The 25884-nt window shown below is 41.9% G+C and overlaps 1 protein-coding gene across 1 annotated transcript in view; it reads right to left on the reverse strand.

Annotated features, from left to right (window-relative positions):
* The window catches only part of RGS20 (regulator of G protein signaling 20), a 101880-nt gene extending 89506 nt beyond the window's left edge, over positions 1 to 12374 (reverse strand). Inside the window, exon 1 of the mRNA XM_033934005.1 lies at positions 12227 to 12374. Within this exon, the coding sequence (XP_033789896.1) occupies positions 12227 to 12331 (105 nt within the window). The 5' untranslated portion in view covers positions 12332 to 12374. The remainder of the gene's footprint in view (positions 1 to 12226) is intronic.
* Positions 12375 to 25884: the final 13510 nt, after the last annotated feature.

The following is a 25884-nucleotide window of genomic DNA, read 5'->3' on the forward strand; positions in this document are numbered from 1 at the left end:
ACCACAACCAGACACAGGAGAACCCAGACATCTTTCACATGCCCTCCAATCAGAGACATCAAATGGAAAAAAACAGTACGATGGCCTTCTAACAACACAGGCAGCAAAACTAGACCACCAATTCTCCAATCTACTAATCGTGACCCCAGACTACAACACTTTCAGAAAAGAAATAAAAACCCTGCTATTCAAGAAATCCATGAAGACTAACTAACACCGTATGAAACATTACAATCCTCTGAAGCAACCTGCTCTACTCTATAACACCTCTGGACATGTCCAGAAATCCTCTTCTGTAATCCGCCTTGAACCGCAAGGTAATGTCGGATTAAAAATCAATAATGTAATGTAATGTAAAAATATATCTTCAGAAAAATATTTAGATCCATTTATGATCCACCTCTATCCAAGGTGGAGTGTGCTCATTTGTCTGTCTGTCTGTGAAACCCTTGCCATGAACACACAGTCAGTTGGATTTTGCTGAAATCTGGGGGATTGCAGAGGCAGAGCAGCGGGACTTTGCTCAACCAATGGCAAGTTGAGTCGACTAGTGACTGCCACCTCCTTGTGGAATTTTGCCAATGCAGCTTGCTTCTGCTTAGCATAACACAGATCTGAGCAATGCTATTGGTTAATCTGATGCCTGTTGACCTGTGACATTAACACTATGTTGCTTATGTTCTTATGTTCTTATGCTGGCAATGGGGGTAATTTTATAACAGGAGCTTATGCAAAATTTTTTAAATAAACATAGGTAAATGACAACAGATAAAGACCTAAATGGTCCATCCAGTCTGCCCAACAGTCACACTCATTATACATTCATGTTTAAATTGTCTTTTCTTTAATATTCTTGGGCAATAGACCATTGACCATAGTAGTCTGCCCAGTACTGTCGTTAGGTTCTCACTCCTGGATTTGCCATTGACGCCCACTCCAGCAGATAAAGACCTGAATGGTCCATGTACCTAGTTTACACTGGCAACATATATGCGCAAGTGCGCCTGTCTAAAAAAAAAAAAAAAAAGGCCCCCTGAATAATCTCCAGCAGTGCACAAATGATTCTGAACAGAAAAATCGATTTTACTTACAAGTGATGATAAATCAGCTGTGGTTTTGGACACTGAAAAGACGAAGCAAAGATGAATCATTTAACACTCCACTGCCCCAGGTACAAAGATTGTGAGCCCACTAAGGACAGAGTAGGCATATAATATATACTGTATGTAGACTACTTTGGTTGTACCCTTGTAGGTTGTATATCAAATCCATGACCCTTTACATGTACTTTATGTGTATATTATGTATGGATACTCTTGTATTCTATAAAGCACCCAGATGGCTCACAATGATGACCCTGCTCTGCTCAAACTATATCCCTGGCAACACCTGCCTGTGGCTCCTCTAAAAGTACAAGTAACATACCCCCCCCCTTACTAAATCGCAATAGCGGTTTTTAGCACAGGGAGCCACGCTGAATGCTCCATGTTGCTCCCGATGCTCATAGCATTCCTATGAGCATTGGGAGCAGCATGGAGCATTCAGCGTGGCTCCCTGCGCTAATAACCACTATTGTGGTTTAGTAAAAGGGGGAAGGGATAAAAAGGGGGGGGGGGTTAGTAACATAGTAAATGATGGCAGATAAAGACCCAAATGGTCCATCCAGTCTGCCCAACCATACATGCTCTATAAATTAATCATTTAATTTAAATGGACCTTTTTCTTAGATATTTCTGGGCTAGAAACCCAGAGCTCTGCCCGGTAACGTGTTTAGTTTCTATCTACTAGAGCAGAGGTCTCAAACATGCGGCCCCCCAAGGACTATTTTGCAGCCCGCGATCCACTTCACAAGTTTTCCAATTGTGGAGAGGACAATCGCGTACAGACCGCGACTGCTGTAATTGGACTTGCAGAAGTCTCTCTGGAGGGAATGACGGCAAATGGCTCATGGCTCGCCTAAAACAGGGGTCCCCAATCTGCTTCCCTTCCCGTCTCACTGCCCTCCCCAAGCCACCGTAATTGGGGAACAGGCCAGCGCCGAGGTCTTAGCTCTCTCTGCTTATCTTCCCCAGCTCAGAGCCAACCAATTCTTGCCACCCGACGTCAATTCTAACGTCAGGAAGGAAGTTCCAGGCCAGCCAATCGCTGCCTGGCTGACCCGGAACTTCCTCTCCGACGTTAAAATTGACGTTGGGTGGCAAGAATTGGTTGGCCCCGCGCTGGGGAAGATAAGCAGTGAGAGCTAAGACCTCAGCGCTGGCCTGTTGCCCGATTACGGCGGTGGCGGCCTGTTCCCCAATGGTGGTGGCTTGGGGAAGGGCAGGGAGAAATAAAGAAAGAAAGAGGGGGACAGGGAGACAGAAAGAAATAAAGGAGACGGGACACAGACAGAAAGGGACATGGAGAGAGAAAGACAGAAAGAAAGGGCGGGCATGGAGAAAGAAAAAAGAAAGAAAGGGGGCACGGAGAGAGAGAGAGAAAGACAGACATATAGAAAGAAAGGGGGCATGGAGAGAGAGAGAAAGAAAGTTGGGGGAGGGAAGGAGACAGATGCCAGACCAGGGGAAAGGAAGGAGGGAGGGAGAGAAAGGAAAAAAAGAGATGTCAGACCATGGAAATAGGGACGGAAGAAGAGAGAGATAGAAGGGAAGGTGAGACATAGAAACATAGATTTTGAAAAGAAAACAGAAAAATTGAATATTAAGTTAATGCCAAAGATGGATGCAAGGCAGAAAGTGAAGACGGAGAGAAAAACAGTCAAAGGACAAGAAAGCCCTGGAAACATAGTTAAAAGCACAGAAAAATAAAGTCACTAGCCAACAAAGGTAGGGAAAACGATTTTATTTTCAATATAGTGATTGAAATGTGTCAGTTTTGAGAAAGGAAAGATATTAAACTTTAAATGTGAGGGCTGCAGAAAAAATAGTGTACTTGGAGGGCCACAGAAAAAATAATTAATAACAATTTTGCATAAGGTAACACTTTATAGTTTATAAATCTTTCCTTTAACTGTTAAAGGAAAGATTTATAAACTGTAAAGAGTTTTACCTCATGCAAAGTTGTCATTTTTTTAATAAGACATTAACTATTTTTTCTGCGGCCCTCCAAGTACCTACATACCCTAAATGTGGCCCCACTAAGGGTTTGAGTTTGAGACCATTGTACTAGAGAGTGTAAAACATGCTTTATGCTTAGAAAATCTATAATTTAAAAAAAAAATTTAAATGTGTTATTCTTTATGTTTTTGTAGACCATTCAGTCAGATGCAGCCAAATTCGATAGGGAGATGCCTTTTGTTCCAGTAGAAGGTTAAGGGTTACTTTGTACCTGAACTTTCCAGTCTTCTCATGCTACAGCAGGGTTAGGGAACTCCGGTCCTCGAGAGCCGTATTCCAGTCGGGTTTTCAGGATTTCCTCAATGAATATACATGAGATCTATTTGCATACACTGTTTCAATGCATATTCATTGGGGAAATGCTGAAAACCCGACTGGAATATGGCTCTCGAGGATCGGAGTTCCCTACCCCTCTGCTACAGGCTTCAAACTGAGATCCTCCTTTAATTATAAAAAAACACACACACATGCTTTCTCTCACTCTCTCTGGCTTGCACTGAGAAATACTGTACACACACTTATGCTCTCATTGACTATCTATCAATAAAGTACAAAGACAGTTTGTTAAGCTAGCAGGTATTATCCTAAAGTTTCCTTGCTTTTCACATAGGCAGCTGTATGTCACACTGTAGCATACTCAACATTTCGAAGCGGGAAAAGTTTATATGCATTTGCTCCTAACTTTAAAACAAAGATGCACATGCAACTTAACAGGGATGGCTCAAGGAATAATGGTACCCTGAGCTAACTTGTGTTTGCTATGCCCCCCAATGCTTTCAGTGCCGTCTCTCCTCCGCCTACCCCTTGTTAGGTTCAGCATCTCTCCCCCCCCCCAGTCCAGTCTCTCTTTCCCCTTCCTGCATATCCAGTACTGCCTCCGCACCTCTCTCACGGTTTGGTAAAGTATACATCAGTCACTGGTAGTAGTAGCAGCAGCATTCCAGGTTGCATTTGACCAGCTCCTGAGTCTTCCCTCTGCTGCATCCCGCCCACAGGAAAATGCATCAGACAAGGTAGGATGCAGCAGTGGGAAGCCCCAGGACTGTGAGGGAGTGAGAGAGGTGAGGGAGCAGTGCTCGACCCATGGGGAGGGGGAAGAGAGAAGGGGGGGAGATCAGACCAGGGGGAGGGGAAGAAAAAAGGCTGAACCTGTAGGCCAGGTGAGGTTAGAGGCTGAGTGTTTTGGTGCCCTTAATCACTGGTGCCATGGGTTAGAGCTTCACCTGGTCCAATGGTTAAGTAGGCCCTGAATCTCAATGCTTTGTTAACCCCCCCCCCCCACCGATTTGATATATTTTTTACAGTTTGTTGACTTTTACCATTTTCTAATTTGTCAGCCATTAGATACTGAACTTGCTAAGGTAACTCAGCTTAGAGACTGACCAAATTTTAGTTTCAGTTTGTTATTTGCCGGCCAAATGGTTAGTTTAATTTTCAGCCTTGTTTTCGGTTTCAGCTGAAAATGACCATGTGGTTTCAGTGGAAGCTCAAAGCATGTGCTTTGTCCTATTTGTCTTTCCTTCCTTCCCCTAACCCACCAAACAGGAGTTGCCTCTCTTCCTGCGCCCCCCCCCCCCCCCCCAACCGTAGACCACAGGCTTATTTTACAATCTCTGATGGTCTACCAGTGAAGTTGGGACAGTAGCGATCTCCAGTTACTCCTGACCATTCTGACTCTACTCTCAAAATGGTTGCCGTGATTGGGGCTTTGCTCCTGCCCTGACTTCACCTCTAGATCACAGGATTTGTAAGCCCTGGGTTGGGGATGTGGATGGGGGATACAGTACTCTTTGTAGTCTTTTTATTATCATTTTTGTACTGCAATTGCAAGCAATGCAGCTATAGTTTATATTATAAATAAAGTGCTCCAAATAAATGCTTTTGCACAAAATTTTAGCAGGAATTTAGGTCCATAAACTTGAGATGATAACCTCCTTAGGTATTAGCCTCTCTCTGTGGAGTTCTGATGTCAGCTGACACTCCAAGTGTGGCTCAGAATCAGCCACGGTAAAAGCACTCTGGCTTTTACTTAGGGCTCCTTTTACTAAGGTGCGCTAGCGGTTTTAGCACGCACTACAATGCCGTGCGTGCTAAACGCTAACGCCTCCATAGAGCTTGTGTTAGTATTTTTCATTTAGTGCATGGTTTGCGTGCACTAATCTTAAGCGCGCGCTAAATACGCTAGCGCACCTTAGTAAAAGGAGCCCTTAGTTTTCATTAACTGTGGTCCATATATGTGGAGGCTATTTTGGGGTCCTTTTATTAAGGCACGCAAACCGATTTAGCACCTACTAATTGATTTAGTGTGCGCTAAAGATAATCGCACGCTAAATGCTAAGGTGCTCATAGAATATAATGGATGCCTTAGCATTTAGCGCGCCTTAATAAAAGGGCCCCTTTGTTTCGGGAGAAAATATTTTCCTTTCTTTTTCTTTAAATTATATTCAAGCTTGGATACGGTGGGTTTAGCAGAAGGTTGCAAACTGCAAGCTCTGATAATCCCCAGCAGCCCTCACGGGTCTACATTAACACAACCAAATTTTAGTTTTCAGTTTTAAGCTGAAACCAGGTGATGAATCTCAGTTGCAATTTCAGTTTGGGCTGAAACAAACAAACAAAAAAAAGCAGTTTTGGTCAATTTCTAACTCAGCTAGTACTTTATAAAATGAATTCTATCACCTGCAGAAGACAGTAGTATTAGTATGAGGAAGGGCAGTGAAGGAGTTGAGGGGATTTGAACAGTGAGAGAGGTGACGAAGGAAAGCTCTAGGTACGGACTCATTCCTCTCTTATCAAAATGGCCTAATCTATAATCTGTACCGAGATCTAAACTCTGTTTATCTCCTGAGTTCTCCTTATATCGCCTCACCTGTATATCTGTACCGAGATCTAAACTCTGTTTATCTCTTGAGCTCTCCTTATATCGCCTCACCTATATATCTGTACCGAGATCTAAACTCTGTTTATCTCCTAAGCTCTCCTTATATCGCCTCACCTGTATATCTGTACCGAGATCTAAACTCTGTTTATCTCTTGAGTTCTCCTTATATCGCCTCACCTGTATATCTGTACCGAGATCTAAACTCTGTTTATCTCTTGAGCTCTCCTTATATCGCCTCACCTATATATCTGTACCGAGATCTAAACTCTGTTTATCTCCTAAGCTCTCCTTATATCGCCTCGCCTGTATATCTGTACCGAGATCTAAACTCTGTTTATCTCCTGAGTTCTCCTTATATCGCCTCACCTGTATTGTATTTGACTCAGGCCTGCCACGATCCTTTGTTATTTACACTCCTATGTTACTTGTCATTGTACCCTCACCTCTTATATATTATCCTCTATTTAACCTCTGTTAACAGCATTTGATAGTGTCCCTCATCGCAGGTTATTGTGCAAAATGAGTTCTATAGGATTAGGTGACACTTTGACTAAATGGGTTGGGGACTGGCTTGGTGGTAGGCTTCAGAGGGTGGTGGTGAATGGCACCCCCTCCGTAAAGACGGCAGTGATCAGCGGAGTGCCGCAGGGCTCGGTCTTGGGCCCGATCCTTTTCAATATCTTTATAAGAGACTTGGCTGAGGGGCTTCGCGGTAAAATAACGTTATTCGCCGATGACGCCAAACTGTGTAACATAACAAGCAAGAGCACAACAGACAATATGAAACACGACCTACTCCTATTGGAACAATGGTCTAGGACCTGGCAACTGAGCTTCAATACCAAGAAATGCAAAGTCATGCACCTTGGCAGCCAAAATCCATGCGAGACTTACACCCTAAATGGCGAGATCCTAGCAAGGACTGTTGCAGAACGGGACTTGGGGGTAATCATCAGTGAAGACATGAAGACTGCCAATCAAGTGAAGCGGGCTTCATCTAAGGCTAGGCAAATCATAGGATGTATACGTAGGAGTTTCGTCAACCGCAAGCCTGAAGTCATTATGCCATTGTATAGATCCATGGTGAGGCCTCATCTGGAATACTGCGTACAATTCTGGAGGCCTCATTACCGCAAGGATGTAATGAGGCTTGAGTCAGTCCAGCGAATGGCCACCCGGATGGTCTCGGGACTCAAGGATCTCCCGAACGAGGAACGGCTGGATAAATTACGGCTATACTCACTCGAGGAACGCAGAGAGAGGGGAGACATGATCGAGACGTTCAAATACCTCACGGGCCGTATCGAGGTAGAAGAAGATATCTTCTTTATCAAAGGTCCGACGGCGACAAGAGGACATCCATGGAAAATCAGGGGCGGGAAATTGCACGGCGACACCAGGAAATACTTTTTCACTGAAAGAGTGGTTGATTGCTGGAATAGACTTCCACTTCAGGTGATCGAGGCAAGCAGCGTGCCTGATTTTAAGAAGAAATGGGATCGTCACGTGGGATCTCTGCACAGAGATAAATAGGGGAGGGTCATTGGGGTGGGCAGACTAGATGGGCCGCGGCCCTTATCTGCCGTCTTTTTCTATGTTTCTAATTTCACGGTGTATTGCGGTATACAAATAAAATTTTATGCTTTGTCATGTTATGAAAACAGATTATAATGAGGGCCAGATACACACAAAAAAACTGTCAGCTGGTGGGATGTCAGGGCAGAGGAGATGGGCAATTGTAGAATGTGGAGACAGGGACTGGAAGGACAGGCAGGCATAAATACAATGGAAAGCTTGCTCACAAAACTGGCCATATGATACAATATGAATAAGAGTGGAGAGGAATAGAAGAGAGAACAGAGGCAAAGTTAGGAGACCCAGATGGGAGTGCTTGGACAGTGAACATCCAAGCAGTAAAAATAGACATGAAAGAAACTGAAGTGACATTGCAAAAACTGGGACTTTTTGTACACACGTGAAGAGAGGTATGGAACCAGAGCTAGAGGCTTTACACTGAAGTAATATCAGAAATTTATTTTTAGGCTGAGAATTTGTTTTGAATCAGTTCTGTCATAGAGCTTTTGTAAGGGAAGATATGAGGGTTTTGTCTTATTTGATGCTGATGTTTGTCTATCCTTTTTAAGAATGTTTTTATTGTAAGCCGCTTGGGATTTAAGTAGATTATAAATATTTTAATTAAATAAATAAGAGTACATATACAGCAAGGATGGCAGAAAGCTCCCAATACTGACTGAAGATAAAGAGAGAGAGATGGAGGGAAACGTGAGGAGAGATCTTGAACAGGGATGGAAACTACAGAAAGAGGCTTCTTCTCGTTATTAAAAAAAAAAAAAATATATATATATATCTGAAAAGGTTGAGAAATCAGCAGATCAGATATGAATAGGCTGGAAAACAGAAAAGTAAAAGCCCTGTAAGGAAAGTGCAAAGTGTGAGATAAAGATGGGTACACCCTATGGACATTACAGATACATAGGGGTCCCTTTAATAATAATAATAATAATAATAACAATTTATATACTGCAGGACCGTGAAGTTCTATGCGGTTTACAATGATTAAGGATGTTCCAGATTGAGTGGAATAAACAAAGTTCAGACTTAGTGATTAACAGTTCCAGAGATCATTTGTTGAGGACTAAGATTGTATGGGTTGGCTTCCTAAGTATTTCAGGAACAGGTGTGTTTTTAGGCGTTTCCTGAATTCCCTATAAGTAGTAGGCACGAGTAATTGTTCTAGATCTTTACCCCATAGTGCTGCTTGATGTGAGAAAAGATGTTGGTGATGACTTAAATTTACAACCTCCAACCGGTGGAGAAACAAAGTTCGGGTGTGAGCTTCGCTTGTGTCTGTTGGTTGTGAAAGAGAAAAGGTCTGTTATATATTTAGGGGCTAAGTCATAAAGTACCTTGAAACAAAAACAACCAAACTTGAATTTCACACGTGCCTCCATCGGCAGCCAGTGTAGAAGTCGATAGGAAAGTGTTACGTGATCAAACTTCTTCAGTCCACAAAGTAACCGCTAACCGCTACATTTTGTACCAGTTGCAATCGCCGCATATTCTTCTGGGGGAGTACCAAGTAGGCGATGTTACAATAATCGAGTTGACTCAGTATAAGGGATTGTACCAGATTTCGAAATGATGAGACATCGAAGTAAGCTCTGATGGACCGAAGCTTCCAGAGGGTGAGAAAGATTTTTCTAATCAAGGAGTCTACCTTGTCTTTCATGGTCAGGCTGTGGTCCAGTGTTACTCCCCTTTACTTTATTAAGGTGAGTTAGTGCGTCTTAGCACACGCTAAATGCTAACATGTACTAACGTGTCCATTATGGACGCGTTAGAATGCGCTAGCATTTGTGCACACTAATTTTTAGCGTGCGCTAAGACGCACTAGCGCGCCTTAGTAAAAAGGACCACATAGTGTGAGGCATTCCACAGGAAAAACAACCAAACAGCACCACTGTCACTGATAAAAACACAACATATTCTACTTTTTTATCGCAGGGATGAGCAACCATAGTTCTTGAGAGCCACAACCCAGTTGGGTTTTCAAGATTTCCAAAATGAATATGCATGAGATTGATTTGCATATATTGCTTCTATTGCATGCAAATAAATTTCATGCATGTTCACTGGGAAATCTTGAAAATCCAACTGGGTTCTGGTCCTTGAGGCTCACCCCTGATTTACTGGGATTTATTCACCCACAGGAACATACCATGTACCTAGATGTCTGTTTAGTTGAATAAATATAGCCTTGTGAATCAGAACATCACATGGATTCTTGGGTACATCTTCTGGGAGTACACATTACCTTCTTGTTATACTGTGTGCAGTGTAGCTCATCTACTCCAGGCACACCTGCGCCTCCCAGATAATAAGCTGAAAAGGTTGCTGGTGTCTCACTTGGACAAAACCAAAGAGAGATGACCCCAAAGTATCCACAGAGAAGAAAATCCAGAAGAAACCAAAAAAGCACTGTGGAGTGACGATGTTCCTTAAATGGACTTTATTAAGAACTAGTCTTTAAGCCCGTTACATTAATGGGTGCTAGAACAGATGTGTGTCTGTCTTTCTTTCTATCTCTCTCTTTGGCCGCTGTCTGTCTTTCTTTCTTTCTGTTTATCTCTTTCCTCAGCTGTCCATCAGCACCCCTTGCATGCTCCCCCTGTCCAGCAGCAGCCCTTCTCCCTTTGTTTAACCTGGCCCCTTGTCTGTCCGTCTTTCTTTCTGTCTGTCTCTCTCCCTGGCCCCCTGCCTGCCTGTATTTCTCTGTTGCGCCATGCCTGCCTGACTCTCCATGGCCCTCTTCTGTTTTCTCCCCTCCCAGAGCAAAGCATGATTGCTGTCTGCCCCGAGCACACCCCAAAGCAGCCCCCTTTCCATCTCCCCCTTCACATTTTACCAGCATGGGCCACCTCGCAGCACCCGCATGACACACTCCTGCCATTTTAGAGACAAACCACCGCTCAATTCTTGCCCCAAGTCGGTGCATGCACTGTAAGCCACCCCACGCGCTGCAAATGGAATTCGGCACAGAGGCACACATCACGGTGGCAGGGATCACGACCTCCTAAGTGCGCATATGCACTTAGAGTTTTATTATAGAGGATGTCAAAGTTCCAAAGGTACAATAGAATCATCCACATAAAATAAGATCATCCACATAAAAACCTAAAGGACCTAGTCCACTAAGGATGCAGGACCCAACACGGTCCACGTTTCAACAAAAAGTCTTCTTTAGTGGACCCTGAGGGTCCTATAGTGGAGGATACGTGGAAGAGCTGATACGATAGGCTTTGGTTGCAAACAGCATTTCACTTGAGGCTCTCCATATATCAGCTCTTCCACGTATTCACCACTATAGGACCCTCAGGGACCCCTGAAGAAGACTTTTTGTCGAAACACGGACCGTGTTGGGTCCTGCGTCCTTAGCGGACTAGGTCCTTTAGGTTTTTATGTGGATTATTTTATTTTTATATGGATGATTCTATTGTACCTTTGGATCTTTGACATTCTTAATAAAGTCCATTTAAGGAACACTGTCACTCCACAATGCTTTTTTGGTTTCGTCTCACTTGGACAAAAACATTACAGCACATGATATATATATATATATATATATATTTTTTTTTTTTACTGTACACTTAACCTTAAAGAGAACACCAAGCTGAAGACTGTTTCTATGAATCTCTGTGTTTGAGGCCTCTCTACCTTAGAGCTTTGCATTATATTGTGCCTGTGGATGGAGAAACGGTTATCAGATTCATCTTCCCCCATAGTCCCTACACCAGCATACCTGATTTTTCAGCTATTTGGGACAGTGTTCCTGAGAATTTTAATCCCACTGCCACTTACGATCATCTCATTGGGAAAAGAAAGGAATAATAGAGCGTCACTTAGACTAAATTCCCTGCTGCTACTTGTTATAGTTAGATCGTAGGATATACTGTACACCCTATGGAGGATTCAGCACATCCCAGTAGATTGTCATAAAACCTAAAGAGCACCGGTGTGACCCACACTATGCTCAATATACATGTATATCAGATGTTAATACTGTTTCTTACCCATTTCCATCTTCCCCGGTCAGGGGGAAAGATGGCCAAGTAATCTGTTGCATTGGAATGCGTTCACCTTTCTGCTCCTTGCCAGTTCTATTACACCCCTGGCATCTAAACCAAACACAATCAGCTGATATGCTGGTCCTATTTAAATATCTCTTGATAATATTCTGTGATTCTAATGCAACAGCATAGGGAAAAGATTGAAATGTACAGCCCACGTTTAGATTCTTGCTTTGATCCTGACCTACCTCTGAAAAGTTAAAGTATACTACCAGAAAATCCCCAATAAAGTGTGTAAAATCATCGAGGGGTTGTTGTTTTTTTTTTTTATGTACCACATAATCATAGAGATGAAATAAAGATAATGCAGAATAAAAGGCAACAGCCACCAAATTCTACCCCCGCCTACCACACCATTAAAAAACCACAAAACCCCAAACTGTGCGAAATCGTTCTCCGGTTTGAGATGCACTCACCATGTCCCTAAAAATCCAGGTCATCAGAAAATCTGGGACATTCTCAAAAGCCAGAAGCAGGGTAAAAATCAGCTCCCTCCCCCTACCAGGCACAGCCACCGCGCCACCATCCATCCATCACAGACCTTGAGTGTGGGGGGGTTTATTTTTCGGATTGCTACTTACAATTTCACCATCAACGCCGGGAGATTGCTCTAAATCTTTGCCCGATTCACATCCGTTAGCACTGGGCTGCTCACCCAGGACCAGCTGTTCATCATCCATGCGCATGCGTCTCCCTGGATTCCCCCTTTCTTTTAAGTCTTAAGGGTTATTTTTATACTGTGTAGATCCACTGCCTTGATTGTCTTTCTTCCGAACGCTTTTGAGTGCTCCGTTCACATGAATCCAGGCTTGAATCACACTCACGGACCAGGAGCAGGGTGTTGTTTTGCGGAGCTCAGGCAGTACGATGGGGAAGGAGCCCAGGATTGGGAGCAGTAAGTGATTATATCGGAGTAAATGAGAAATGAACCGTGAATACCAGTGAGACCGATTAAAATGCTGCTATTTGAGACGTGCAGACAACAGCTTTCCTTCCCTCAAATCCCTAGACAGTATTAGCATGGAAGTCTATCTATGCTGGCCTGGGAAGGACCTTTTGAGAGGAAAAAAAAAAAAATCACTGATCCTCAACCAATTGTGAAATGCACAAGTGATTATGGAAAAAAGTAAATCATCTTTGTACAGGAACTTACACAACCCAGGTGTGCTCAAGAAAACTGGAGAACAATCTGGCTTTTATTCTGGGTCAGTAGCAGAAATTTGCTTTCAGCCCTGAGTCACAGAGATTTTTCCTTTTTTTTTTTTTTTTTTTTTTTTACAATTGATACGTGTGCTTTATTTTATTTTGCCTTCTTTACAGATTCTACTTAGAAAACACCAATTTTTTAAATCTGTATTACTACACTGTCTAACCACATGATTTCATTAAAATGCAATCCTATGTAGTTTAATAAGGAATACTTAAAAAAAAAAGTAGCATGAACTGTTGAAGAGTGTTAAATGAATTCTTTCTTGGAAAGACATTTTTGGATTACATCTTATCATAATGTCTTCAATAGCTCAGATCATTGGCATTTATTTATCTTCATATAGGCACAGAAGATGGACACTTTAATAAATATTTGAATGAGCCTGGATTTTTTTTTTCTAGTGGCATTGGGATAGCACTAAACATACATGAAGGCGACTGATCTGTCTCAAACCACCCCCCCCCCCTCCCCAATCTCCCAGTGTTGAAAGGTTCCTTTTTTTTTTTTTCCTGTTGCAGGTTCAGCTTTTGCAAGCTGTTGCTCTAACTGGCGCTTTCCTGCTGTAAGAAAAAAAAAAAAAAAAAAAGAAAGAATCCCTGTAAATAAATAACATGAACGTCACTTCCTCTGGTTTTGCTGGACTTGTAATAAGGGTTCCCTGGATACAGAGAACATCACGAACAGACCACAAAATTAGACCTACCTGCACTTACTTACAGGGCTTCTGTGCCACACACACAAAAAAAGACTGTACGCCAAGAGGAACTGAGTGTAAAATAGCTTTAGTTTTATTCCCCAAAGCTATTAAAATACATAACTCAAACCCTAAAATGGATTGCACACCTCAGTGAGAATTCAGCCATCTCCTGGCTAATCCTAGAATTGTTGCAAGGCTCTTTAACTTCCTTTTGGAGAAAATCTGGCATGATTATCAATCACTTTATTCAGATGGGGCTGGATTTGAAAGCATAAATCAACAAACTGTTGTCATAAAATCTAAAGGACACAGGTGTGACTCTTAATAAAGATATGCCAGGTGTTTACCTATTTGCCAGCCTGTCAGAGCTCAGAAGAAAGATGACCAAATAAAAGACACCTGGGTTAAGTGAGGAAGAAGATACCTAGGTGTTTTTATAAAATACTGGTGGAAATCCTGAAGCAAAAGCATCTACCTTCAAGGTGTGGACAAATGCCTGCTCCAAAGCAGGTGCATATGTGAGCAGGTGCATATATTATCAAATACATGTGTATAATGCGGATCTACCCTTGATGTGCCCAGACTCTGCCCTGTGCAGCCCAATTTGCCTTACTCCCCCCCCCCCCCCCTTTTAAAAAACCACAGAAATGGTTTTAGCACTGGCTGGCGTGCTGAATGCTCTGCGCTGCTCCCGATGCTCATAGGAACTCTATGAGCGTTGGGAGCAGCGCAAAGCATTCAGCGCACCAGCTGGCACAAAAAAAATGGTCTATGCGCCAGTGCAGTGTCTCTCAAACTATGTGTCACAGCACAGTGGTGTGCCCCAAAGAGATTCCTGATGTGCCACAAGAGATTCCAGAATTTTACTTTATTTTTTAAAATTCCCTTCATAAAATATACTAGAATAGATGACATATACGCAAGAGTCAATCAATGTTATGAGTCTGTGTGAATAAGAATGCAACTGCCCAGACAAGCAACATTCTTTGACGTGATTGGTCCTTGAAAACTAACGGCAAGTAATTTTAGTTTTATTTTTTTATGCAATAGATATCCTAACTTGATATCCTAACTTGAACAACAAAGCAATCAAGGCTTTGTTACCATTTGGATCTTCTTATCTTTGCGAACTTGGATTTTCAGCTCAAACAAATTAAATTGAAAAAAAAAAGAGAACGACTGCAGATGGTGGATGATGAAATGCGTGTTTGCTTGTCAACTACTGAGTCACGTTTTGAGTTAATTTGCACTCAAAAACAAGCACATTCATCGTATTGATTAGCAATTCTGTTCTATCTACTTTAGTTTCACAGTTGTTACTACAGTATTACCCATACATAGCTTAAAGAATTTTAAATAAATAACTCTCAAATTTAATTTTTTGTTGGTTTTGCAATTTTATAATTTAAAGTATAATGTGCTGCAAAAAACATTTGCTCTATTTAGTGTGCCAGAGCTAAAAAAGTTTGAGACACTGCACTAGCATCTTGACTATTGTAATACAGTTTATGAAGGGATCAATCTTTCTTTAATTAAGCATCTTCAATTTGTCTAGATCAGGGGTAGGCAATTCCAGTCCTCGAGAGCCGGAGCCAGGTCAGGTTTTCAGGATATCCACAGTGAATATTAATGAGATGGATTTGCATGCACTGCCTCCTTGAGATGCAAATCTATTTTATGCATATTTATTGTGGATATCCTGAAAACCTGACCTGGCTCTGGCTCTGGCTCTCGAGAACCGGAATTGCCTACCCCTGGTCTAGATTAACATTAGTTCCCCTATGTTGCTTAGCATTAGAGGGCAACTGAAACTGTTTTGTTGTTGTTATTTCAGCCAAAACTGAATCTACAACCTAAATTTGCCACCTAGTTTTGGCCAAAACCAAAATTGGCCAAGGCACCAAACAGGAACAGCCCCCACTCCTTTCTCCCTCCTCCCACTTCTTCCTTCCCTCCTCCCAGACAGAAGCCTTCCTTCTGGATTCATCCATAGACCACTGCTACTCTTTGATCCTACTTTATCACCATGGTAATCTAGTTAGGAAGGAATAATCTCCAGTCACTCCTGCTTATCTTGTGTTCACAATCAGAATGGCTGCCATGACTTGCAGTGGCAGTCTTATGAGATTGTGACTGGAAGAAGGTTTTGGCAGCCATTCTTACTATGAACATGAGATGGCAGGAGCAACTAGTGATCATTGCTGTCCCGACTAGATACTAGACCACCAGGGAGGTAAGTTAGATTTGGAAAGGGGGGGGATGGCAACCTACATGTGAGTCTGGGAGGGGGGCTTCTTATGTTTGGAGGGGTGGGGGGAAGCTAGGAGGAAGGGATACTTAATGCAGCTTGATAAAAGAGCTCCTTAATCGTCAATTGCCTCAGGTACAAACATATTGTAAGTCTTCCAAAGACAGGAAAATACATACTGTACCTGAATGTAACTCGTTTTGAGCTGCTACTGAGAAAGGCATGAACTAAATTCAAAATCTAGTACCAGGCATACTATGAAGTAACAGAAATCTCTAAAACAGTCATTCAGGACCCATAGAGCAATTTTACCATATCATAACTGCACTAACTTCCAGGACCCACACACAACAAGGGCCTACCTAAGAAAAGGAACACCTTTAAACATTGCAATCACACTAGAACATCAATACATTTCTTGGGAAATCTAAACAAGCCAGATTAGTACAGATCAATCTTACATAAACATTAAGGGCCAATATAATACCTGATCTCTTTCACACATGCAGAACACAGACAGACCATCTTTTATTCATCCCCCTCTGCCTGCTGCTACATCCTGGGATTGGAGGCAATAGTAAAAACAGAAAAGCAGCATAAGGCCACTGCTGAATCTGAGTATAGTCAATTACTGACAAGTAGCAACAAGAGGAGACATGGAGAGGGAAGAAGGAACAAATATGCTGGTTGGGAGGGGCAAGGGTAATTTTTTTCCCTGGCTGGCAATACTGCCATATTTACCTTGGCTCTGCTACCTTCCATGTTGATTTAGAGTTAGTGAGGTCATAGCTAGGGGCAGGGAAGGCTTGGCCTTCTTAAATCTCTTATAAGAGGTGCATATGCCTTTCATAAAGGACCTATTGCAAGATTACTTCTAGGGCGTCAAAAGCATAATTTTGATAATCAGTGCTTTATAGAGAAGAGACATTGGGGATCATTCCTGCTCCATGTTAGACCACCAGGGAAGTCCAGGAGAATGTACAAGTGTGGAAGGTTTGTAATTTTGTCTGGTATATTATGGGGGGCTTTGAGGATATTAGCTCGCACTATATAAAACTGGTTTCATTTAAATGCACATGTGTTAGTGTGCATGTATGTGTGTAGCGCCCAAAATGTGGATTTTAAATTTTTCATTGCCATAAAGAAACTCTTAGCTATTCACATGTATTCCCTCATTCATTTATTTCAAGTTCTGGCTGAAAAGAACACTTTGTTAAATCTTATGAATGACTCAAAGATGGAGCAAAAGCTGATGGGGAGATTTTTAAAATAGGAGTGCATTCCCATTGTAAAAAGTGAAATAGCACATATAATTTTTGGTCAGCCCAAGCCATGTCCAAGACACACTGTATTTGAATCTGCTCATTCTAGGCATTTCCAGATTTAAATAGTGGCATTTTGAAATCATCATTTACATGTGCAGTCAATCAATACAGATAAATGCTGCTATTTTCACATGTAGAAGCCATGTACGGTTTCTACAATGACTTCTACGCTGTTCTAATTATGGTACTGTCCATGGTGCTGAATCCTATTCACACTAATTCTGCCCTTACCCTGTAGGAAAATTAGAACTGGAAGTGAGTGAATTCATGCTAACGCAGAATTTTCCCAAACTTGTGACAACAGCCAGTCAACAGCCAGTTCAAGACATCCACAATGAATATACATGAGAAGAACTGCATGACATGGAGATTAAATATATGCAAATGTATCTCAAATGTTATTAGAATACCTAGCATAAATACTATTTTTAAAATCCACTGTGTAATATATCCACAAAAGCTGATATTCACAAGTCTTGTCTGGGTAACTGTGAAACTGCTCAGAAAAATCTTTGCTATTAAAATTTCCCTTGCCTCCAAATTGGAAGGTATCCTTTTTGATGATTCTGCTTGTTTTGGAGCAGAGGTTCTCAATTCACTTCTCAGGACACACCTAGTCAGTCATGTTTTCAGGATACCCACAATTAATATGATATAGATTTGTTTACAGTACAGATAGTACATGCAAATTTATCTCATGCATATCCATTGTGGATATCCTAAAATATGACTGGCTAGTTTTGTCCCAAAGACTGGACTGAGAACCCCTGTTTTTAAATGAAAATAAGAGGGGCCAGCCTTTTTATAAGAAATGCCTATTACTAGTGGGATCCAAGATAATGTCTTGATGAGACACATTTGCTGGAGCTCTGGATTTTCCTTCTTTATTTTTTCAACTTTGGATGGAGAAGTATAATAAAGCTCTTTGTGGGTAAGTCTCAAACCTTTGGAAGGACTTAGTCATCAGTTCCAAGGCTAATTGCAGCTGAGCCTTGGAATACACTATGAGATGAGCTCATTGCTGATGGCATCAGAATGACTGGCTGGCTAGGGCTAGAGATTTCTGTGATTCCTGAAGGCCCTCTTACCATGCTACTTCTATCTCATGAGTCAATGGAATTGGAGCAGTCTCCCTTCCTGCATTAGCGGTGTGAGGTATGGCGGAGTGCCACTCATTGTGCTACTGCCGGCAGTTTCATGAGGGGTGGAACTTCAGTGACAATGGAGGTAATTCTATAAAGTAGACACCAGCTAAATTTGTATATGACCAGAATATTAGCATAGACATGTGTATGTGCACACAAATGCATGTAAATAGCAAAATTCTAGCTATGCACTATTCCATGAAAAAGCTGCCAAAATGCAATGGCACATGGTTTGAAAGAGGGCAAACACATGGCAGAGCTTGAGTACAGCATGGGTCGGGTATTCAATTACATGCAAAAATTATAGAATACTATAATTTAAGAATATAAGATTTGCAACACAGGACAGTCCAAAGGTCCATCAAGCCCAATATCCTCTTTCCAACAGTGGCCAATCCAGGGCACAAGTACTTGACAAGATCCCAAAAGATTAAAACAGATTTTATGCTGCGTATTCCAAAAATATGCAGTGAATTTTCCCAAGTCCATCTTAAACTTATAAACTTTTAGGAAATTATCCAAACCTTTTTAAAACCCTCGTATGCTAACTGCTTTCCCCACAGCTTCTGACTGTGAATTCCAGGGTTTAATTACATGTTGAGGGAATAAATATTTTCTCTGGTTTGTTTTAAAATCTACTAAGTAGTTTCACTGCATGCCTCCTAGTCTTAGTACTTTCAGAAAGAATAAACAAGTGATGTCTACTGATCCACTCCACTCAGTATTTTATGGACCTCTGTCATATCCCCCTGAGCCATCTCTTCTCCAAGCTGAAGAGCCCTCGCTGCTTTAGCCTTTCCTCATACGGAAGTAATCCCATTCGCTTTATCATTTTTGTTGCCCTTCTCTGTACCTTTTTTAATTCCACTATATTTATTTACATGTTTTAGCAATTTAGGCATGAGCACTTGCACCAGCTCTATGACTGGTATAAGTGCTTGTGCCTAAATTATAGTGGTGCATTTAACATGTTATGCTAGTATTTTATAAAAGAAAGTAGGTATCTACTTTCCTTTATAGAATAGGCATGCAGATATAGAGTCATGCTGCTATAGTATTGCCCTTTAAATGCCTGGAAGTTCCTGCATTGACTGAGTCAGTTGTAGTAAGTGCTGCAAATACAATGTCAGAGAAGCGAGGGACTGTCCTCCTAGAGAGAATGGGGGCTTTCTCTGCTGTTAAAAAGAAGCCAGGTTTATTTAAACTATAGATGGACCTCTGGTCTGCCTCAGCGGAGGCAACTTCTTATGTTCTTATCAAAGAAGGTTTGGATAGGTACCTGGAGGACAAAGGGATAGAGGGGTACAGATAGGAGTAGAGGTAGGTTATAGGGATAGGATTAGAGGCAGTTACAAAATTAGTCAGAGGCACTGTTCAGGCAATTAGGCCTGATGGGCCGCCACGGGTGCGGACCGCTGGGCAAGATGGACCTCTGGTCTGCCTCAGCGGAGGCAACTTCTTATGTTCTTATGTTCTTATAGGTAGTTACTATGAACAGTCTCTGGAAATGCATGGCTTCTGTAGAACACTTTCTTTCATCTTTAACTGCTTTGATTATAGATATCCAACTTAGGATATGATTTTATGATATTGTTGTTTGCCAACAGGGAGAAAAGATTAGGAAGGTGGAGCAGTCCATGACCAAGCATCAGTTTGTGTAACTCAGGGATGTCAAAAATCCCTCTTCAAGGGCCGCAATCCAGTCGGATTTTCAGGATTTCCCCAATGAATATGCATGAGATCTATTAGCACACAATGAAAGCAGTGCATGCAAATAGATCTCATGCATATTCATTGGGGAAATCCTGAAAACCTGACTGGATTGCGGCCCTCAAGGAGGGACTTTGACAAACCTGGTGTAACTGAATCTTATTCAAGACAAAACTATGGTACTTTTGAAATTGGAAAAGCCTGAGATCTTCTGGATAGCCCTGAATTTATGGAAAATTTCCCTACATTGGTTTTCTGTTTAACTTTGGAACTCTTTTGGAAGTACATGAGAGAGGTTTCAAATATTCTTTAAGAGTTCTTCTTCCTATTGGCAGGAGTATGAAACAGTAGAGGGGTTGAATGAACAGAAGAGGTGCTAATGGACTTGATAACCTGGATGTTTTGAGCTTGCTTGTGGGGGGGGGGGGGGGGGGGCACGGTAGAAGATATAGAAAGGGCTACTCTTTTGGTCACTGTTATATTCCTAAAAGACTGGGATTGCACTCACTTCAGAAAAAAAGGACAATGATGGGCACACACACACACACATGAGCACACACACCCTGTACAAACTTGCTCCAAGCATATCCCTGACCCTTCCACAACTGCATACCTACATAAGCCTTACATTTTTTTCTTACATATAAAATAGTGCCACAAATTACCCCTAAAGAACCTATCTGAACACACACATCTGACCTTCCACCACTCTCTTACACTTATACACATGCACACTTACATGCTCAGAAATATGTACACTTGCAAACATTCCCAAGCAAAGAAGCATCCACATAAATACCTGCAAGCTTAAATTGCCATTCTACAAATGCCCTTACATACATGGCCTTATAATCACTTTTTCTACCTAGAAACACAACCATATTCTTAAAAGAGCACATTTTTCACAGCCACATATAGACAGTCATTTCACAAATCCCTCCCACTCACGCAACCCCTAGCCACTGAAAAACATACACAATCATATATCTTACCAGATACATGCCTGTACCATCAGCCTGCATATAGCCCTATATTCCACATATAGGGCTCCTTTTACAAAGCCGCGCTAGCGGTTTTAATGCACGCCCTGGATTAGTGCGCGCTAGCCAAAAATCTACCACCTGCTCAAAAGGAGGCGGTAGCGGCTAGCACGCATGGCAATTTAGCGTGCACTATTTAGCGTGTTAAGGCCTTAGCGTGGCTTTGTAAAAGGAGCTCATAGACTCTCCACATCTCCACATACCCATAAGAACATAAGAATTGCCGCTGCTGGGTCAGACCAGTGGTCCATCATGCCCAGCAGTCCGCTCACGTGGCGTCCCGCTCTGGCCAAAGACCAGCACCCTAACTGAGACTAGCCCTAACTGCGCACGTTCTTGTTCAGCAGGAACTTATTTAACTTTGTCTTGAATCTCTGGAGGGTGTTTTCCCCTATAACAGCCTCTGGAAGAGCGTTCCAGCTTTCTACCACTCTCTGGGTGAAGAAGAACTTCCTTACGTTTGTACGAAATCAACTTTAGAGAGTGCCCTCTCGTTCCCCTACCTTGGAGAGGGTGAACAACCTGTCCTTATCTACTAAGTCTATCCCCTTCAGTATCTTGAATGTTTCAATCATGTCCCCTCTCAATCTCCTCTGTTCAAGGGAGAAGAGGCCCAGTTTCTCTAATCTTTCGCTGTACGGCAGCTTCTCTGGACCCTTTCGAGTAGAACCGTGTCCCTCTTCATGTACGGCGACCAGTGCTGGACGCAGTACTCCAGGTGAGGGCGCACCATTGCCTGGTACAGCGGCACGATAACCTTCTCTGATCTGTTCGTGATCCCCTTCTTTATCATTCCTAGCATTCTGTTTGCCCTTTTTGCTGCTGCCGCACATTGCGTGGACGGCTTCATCAACTTGTCGATCAGATCTCCCAAGTCCTTTTCTTGGGAGGTCTCTCCAAGTACCGCCCCGGACATCCTGTATTCGTGCATGAGATTTTTGTTACCGACATGCATCACTTTACACTTATCCACATTGAACCTCATTTGCCATGTCGCTGCCCATTCCTCGAGCCTGATTATGACACGTTGTAGATCTTCGCAATCCCCCTGCGTCTTCACTACTCTGAATAACTTCGTATCATCCGCAAATTTAATCACCCATCGCATAAACAACCTCATTTGTACTCCCTCATGCATGACACTCTCCATTCCCTCAAACAAGCCCCAACCAATGCCCCTTTTACGAGATCTGACAATTAAGTTCATGAACTCATCATAGAAAAAGTACTGCATACCTCATTGCTGAATATCACTATGGTCACCTTCAAAGTACTCCTCTTGGGAAGCTATACACTGACACCAGCACCTAGTCCACCCTTCAAAGCAATTTTGGAACTCTTTTTTCTGGAATGAATATCGGAGCTGTTATAGTATTACCCTTGATGTCCTGAATTTCATCAAAACGTCTTCCTTTCAATATGTCCTTTATCTTTGGGTAAAAAAAAAAGTAATTGGGGGCCAGATCAGGTGATTAGAGAGGGTGGTCCAATAAAGTTATTTGTTTACTGTCTGAAAACTCCCTCACAGACAGTGCTATGTGAGATGGTGTCTTATTGTGATCCAAGAGCCACAAGGGACCATTTTTACACACACCTTTCTCATGCCAAGATTCTCAGATAAGATTTTACTGTTTCTCTATTGATGTTTTCTTGGTCTGCTAAGCTTCTCACAGTCAGCTGATGATTTTGACGGAAAATTCAATGAATTTTTGCAATGTCTTCATCAGTTCTGCTCGTTACTGGCTGCCCTGACCGCTCTTCATCAGTGACGCTTTCTCTCCCCTCAGAAAAACATTTAATCTTTTTATGCTTTGTAAACTCTTTCTCTTCTCTCTTCCCATATTTTTTAAACTCTGTAAACCGTGTCGAGCTCCACTTCAGTGGAGAAGATGCGGTATATAAACCTAAGGCTTAGTTTAGTTTAGTTTAATACATTTGTACACTGCTGTTTTCTTCATGGCATTATCCCCATAAAGTTAGACTAACATGTCCCTGACTTCACTTCCACTCTTGCCAAGTTTAACAATAAATTTAATGTTTGTTTGTTGCTCTAATTCAAGCTCTGATGTTCTTACAATAGCACACAAAAACATGCAACAACAATAATGAACGCCACTCAGGAAGAAACCGCCATGTCAACTTGAACACAGCTGTGAGACACTGATATACAAAGGTTATGAAACCTTACCAATTAAAAATAGTAAACACACTAGACATTTTCATGCAAACCTCATTTTTCCATCTGTTAAAGGATGCAAATTTTAAAAATATCATCACCGCCTTTTATCTTATCTTACTCTGGGGTAAAGATTTAGACCTTTTAATTATGACCTCTAGTACCTATTTCGAATTTAGAAGACATTTAAAAACATACTTGTTTACTAAATATTTGAGCAACTAAGCTATTTCATTCAATTGTAATAATTTTTTCTTTTGTAAATCACACAGAGCTTTATGGTCCTGTGGTATAAAAGCCGATTGTTATGTTATGTGTTACCAAGCTGTTTATACGGTACTGCCAACATAAGCACACTGTGGCAAGTTCATGAAATTAATTGTCAGATCTCGTATAAATTTGTATTGGAAAGCATTCCTATAGCCATGCCCATGTATGCTTTTTCTACATGTTTTGGCATCAGGAGCACTTTACTTAGCGACAAAGGATTCCCAAGGACACTGCAATCCAACTTTAAACAATACATCTGCTGCAGAGTTTGTGTAAGTATTTATGTCAATTTTCAAAAGGGAAAATTTTCCCTTTCTGAAAATTAAGAAAACATATGAGCACAAATTTGCACCCACTACTGTATTTGTGAAAACTCATGTACTCAGGACCTAATTTGTAATTTGTGTTAAGGTTTTGTACCTAATGCAAGTTAACATCCTAAGATAAGGCTAATTAGGTGCAAAACCTCTGTGTTTTTTGTTTGGGATGTTTCTCGCATTTTCAGGAATAGCCAGGCAGTTATAGCAAAGCAGTGATTACCATAGCCCATGAATGGCATGACCAATAATGCAGAAGACAGTTAATAAAATATGTATTCAAAAAAAAATAACATTGGATAAGAAGCCAACTGCATCATTCTTTCTTCCCTGTTGGTAATTATTGTAATGGCAATTGTTTGTGTGTCATCTGTCTTTTGTCATTTGAAGGACATAGACTATAGACGTCTGTCCTGCAGGCAGGTAAATGTTAGGCAGGCTGAAGCCATCTTATGATAGTGTTCTATAATGGAATCTGTGTGCCGAGAAGCCATTATAGAATAGATTCTCCCTGTGTTGCATAAGTCAAATTTATGCAGCTAACTTTACATGTGAGCACTGATGCTACCTCAAAGGTGGAGTAAATGCTTGCACCTAATTGTAGGCAATTAGGCACAAAAATGTTAGTATTTTATAACCAGTGGCGTAGTAAGGGTGAGCAGTGCCCAGGGTGGTGGTGTCCCTCCCCTCTCCTTTCCCCTGCCCCTCTTCCACCCCCACCCTCGCCACACATGTGCCCCTTTCCTTCACCCCATACCTTTTAAACTTCTCCAGCGTGAGCAGAATGCTGCCCACGTCAATGTTGGCTCCCCTTTGACGTCACTTCCTAGGAGCAGGGCCCAGAAGTGATGTCAGAGAAAGCACCAAAAAGATATAGGAGGAGGCAAGGGGCGCACATGGCAGGGAGAGGAGTGGGGAGTGAGTAGGCAGACAGGCAAGTGGGGGGGGGATGCGGAGAGGAGAAGGGGTGGCACTGAACCCTTAGTAAGACCGCGCCTGGGGCATACTGCACCCCCCGCATCCCTGTGCATGCAAGTGCAGGCCTTGACTCTCCAAGATCCATAACCTCCTTGCAATTACTCGCTTTGGATATTGCATGCAGTTTTTGGAATACTGACTTAGAATAGTTATGTGTGTAACTTCCGATAGTGCCAAATAGCGCCAGTCAGCACACATTATAGCCAATAATTGGTTGTTAATGCCAATTAGCATCTAATTATTAAATTAAGTTATGCATGCAAATGACAGTATTTTATAACTTGCGTGTGCAACTTTGTGCGCTAATCATAAAATTAGGCATGGAAGCTTCTAGAATTAGGGGGTAAGAGTTAACAAGTTGCATTAACTGTGGATGGGCAGCCTGTTGGTTAGAGTAGTGGGCTGAGAACCAGGGAGGCCCAGGTCAAATCTTACTGTAGCTCCTTCTAATCTTGGGCAAATCGCTTAACCATCTACTGCCTCAGATTGTGAACCCTCCAGGGACAGAAAAATATGTACTTTACCTGAATGTACACCACTTTGAGAGTTTTCCGTTTGGAGGCAATATTTCAGCAATTTAAACAAAAATACACATGAAACAGGCACTTCTTATGTTCTTAAAAACCTACCACACTTTAATAAGTAGGTCCCACATAGCTCTATACATAAAAATGCCTTCAAAGGTTGCCCTCTGCAGCTGAAAGGCAGTGCCAAAAGAGATGTGAGAAAATCAGGGGAGGGAAATTTCATGGTGACTCCAGAAAGTATTTCTTCACCGAGAGGGTGGTCGATCATTTGAATGAACTCCCACGGCAGGTGATTGAGGCCAACAGCGTGGCAGATTTCAAAAATAAATGGGATATTCATGTGGGATCTCTAATGATGTAATGACAGGGGGTGGTGAGCAAAATCAAGGAGAAGGGTCACTAGAGTGGGCAGACTTGATGGGGTTTGGCCCTTTTCTGACGTCATTTTTCTATGTTTCTATGTAACAGTGGCTTGAAAGTCAAGTATGTGCTGATCAAGATGGTAATTTAAGCCCTAAACAAAGATTAGATAGTTTAAATCCTAAACAGAGATTAGACAGCTTGAGAGCACACAAGGGAATTTTTGCTTTCTGCTA

The sequence above is a fragment of the Geotrypetes seraphini genome, chromosome 2 (genome assembly GCF_902459505.1).
Source record: "Geotrypetes seraphini chromosome 2, aGeoSer1.1, whole genome shotgun sequence".
Classification (NCBI taxonomy): Eukaryota; Metazoa; Chordata; class Amphibia; order Gymnophiona; family Dermophiidae; genus Geotrypetes; species Geotrypetes seraphini.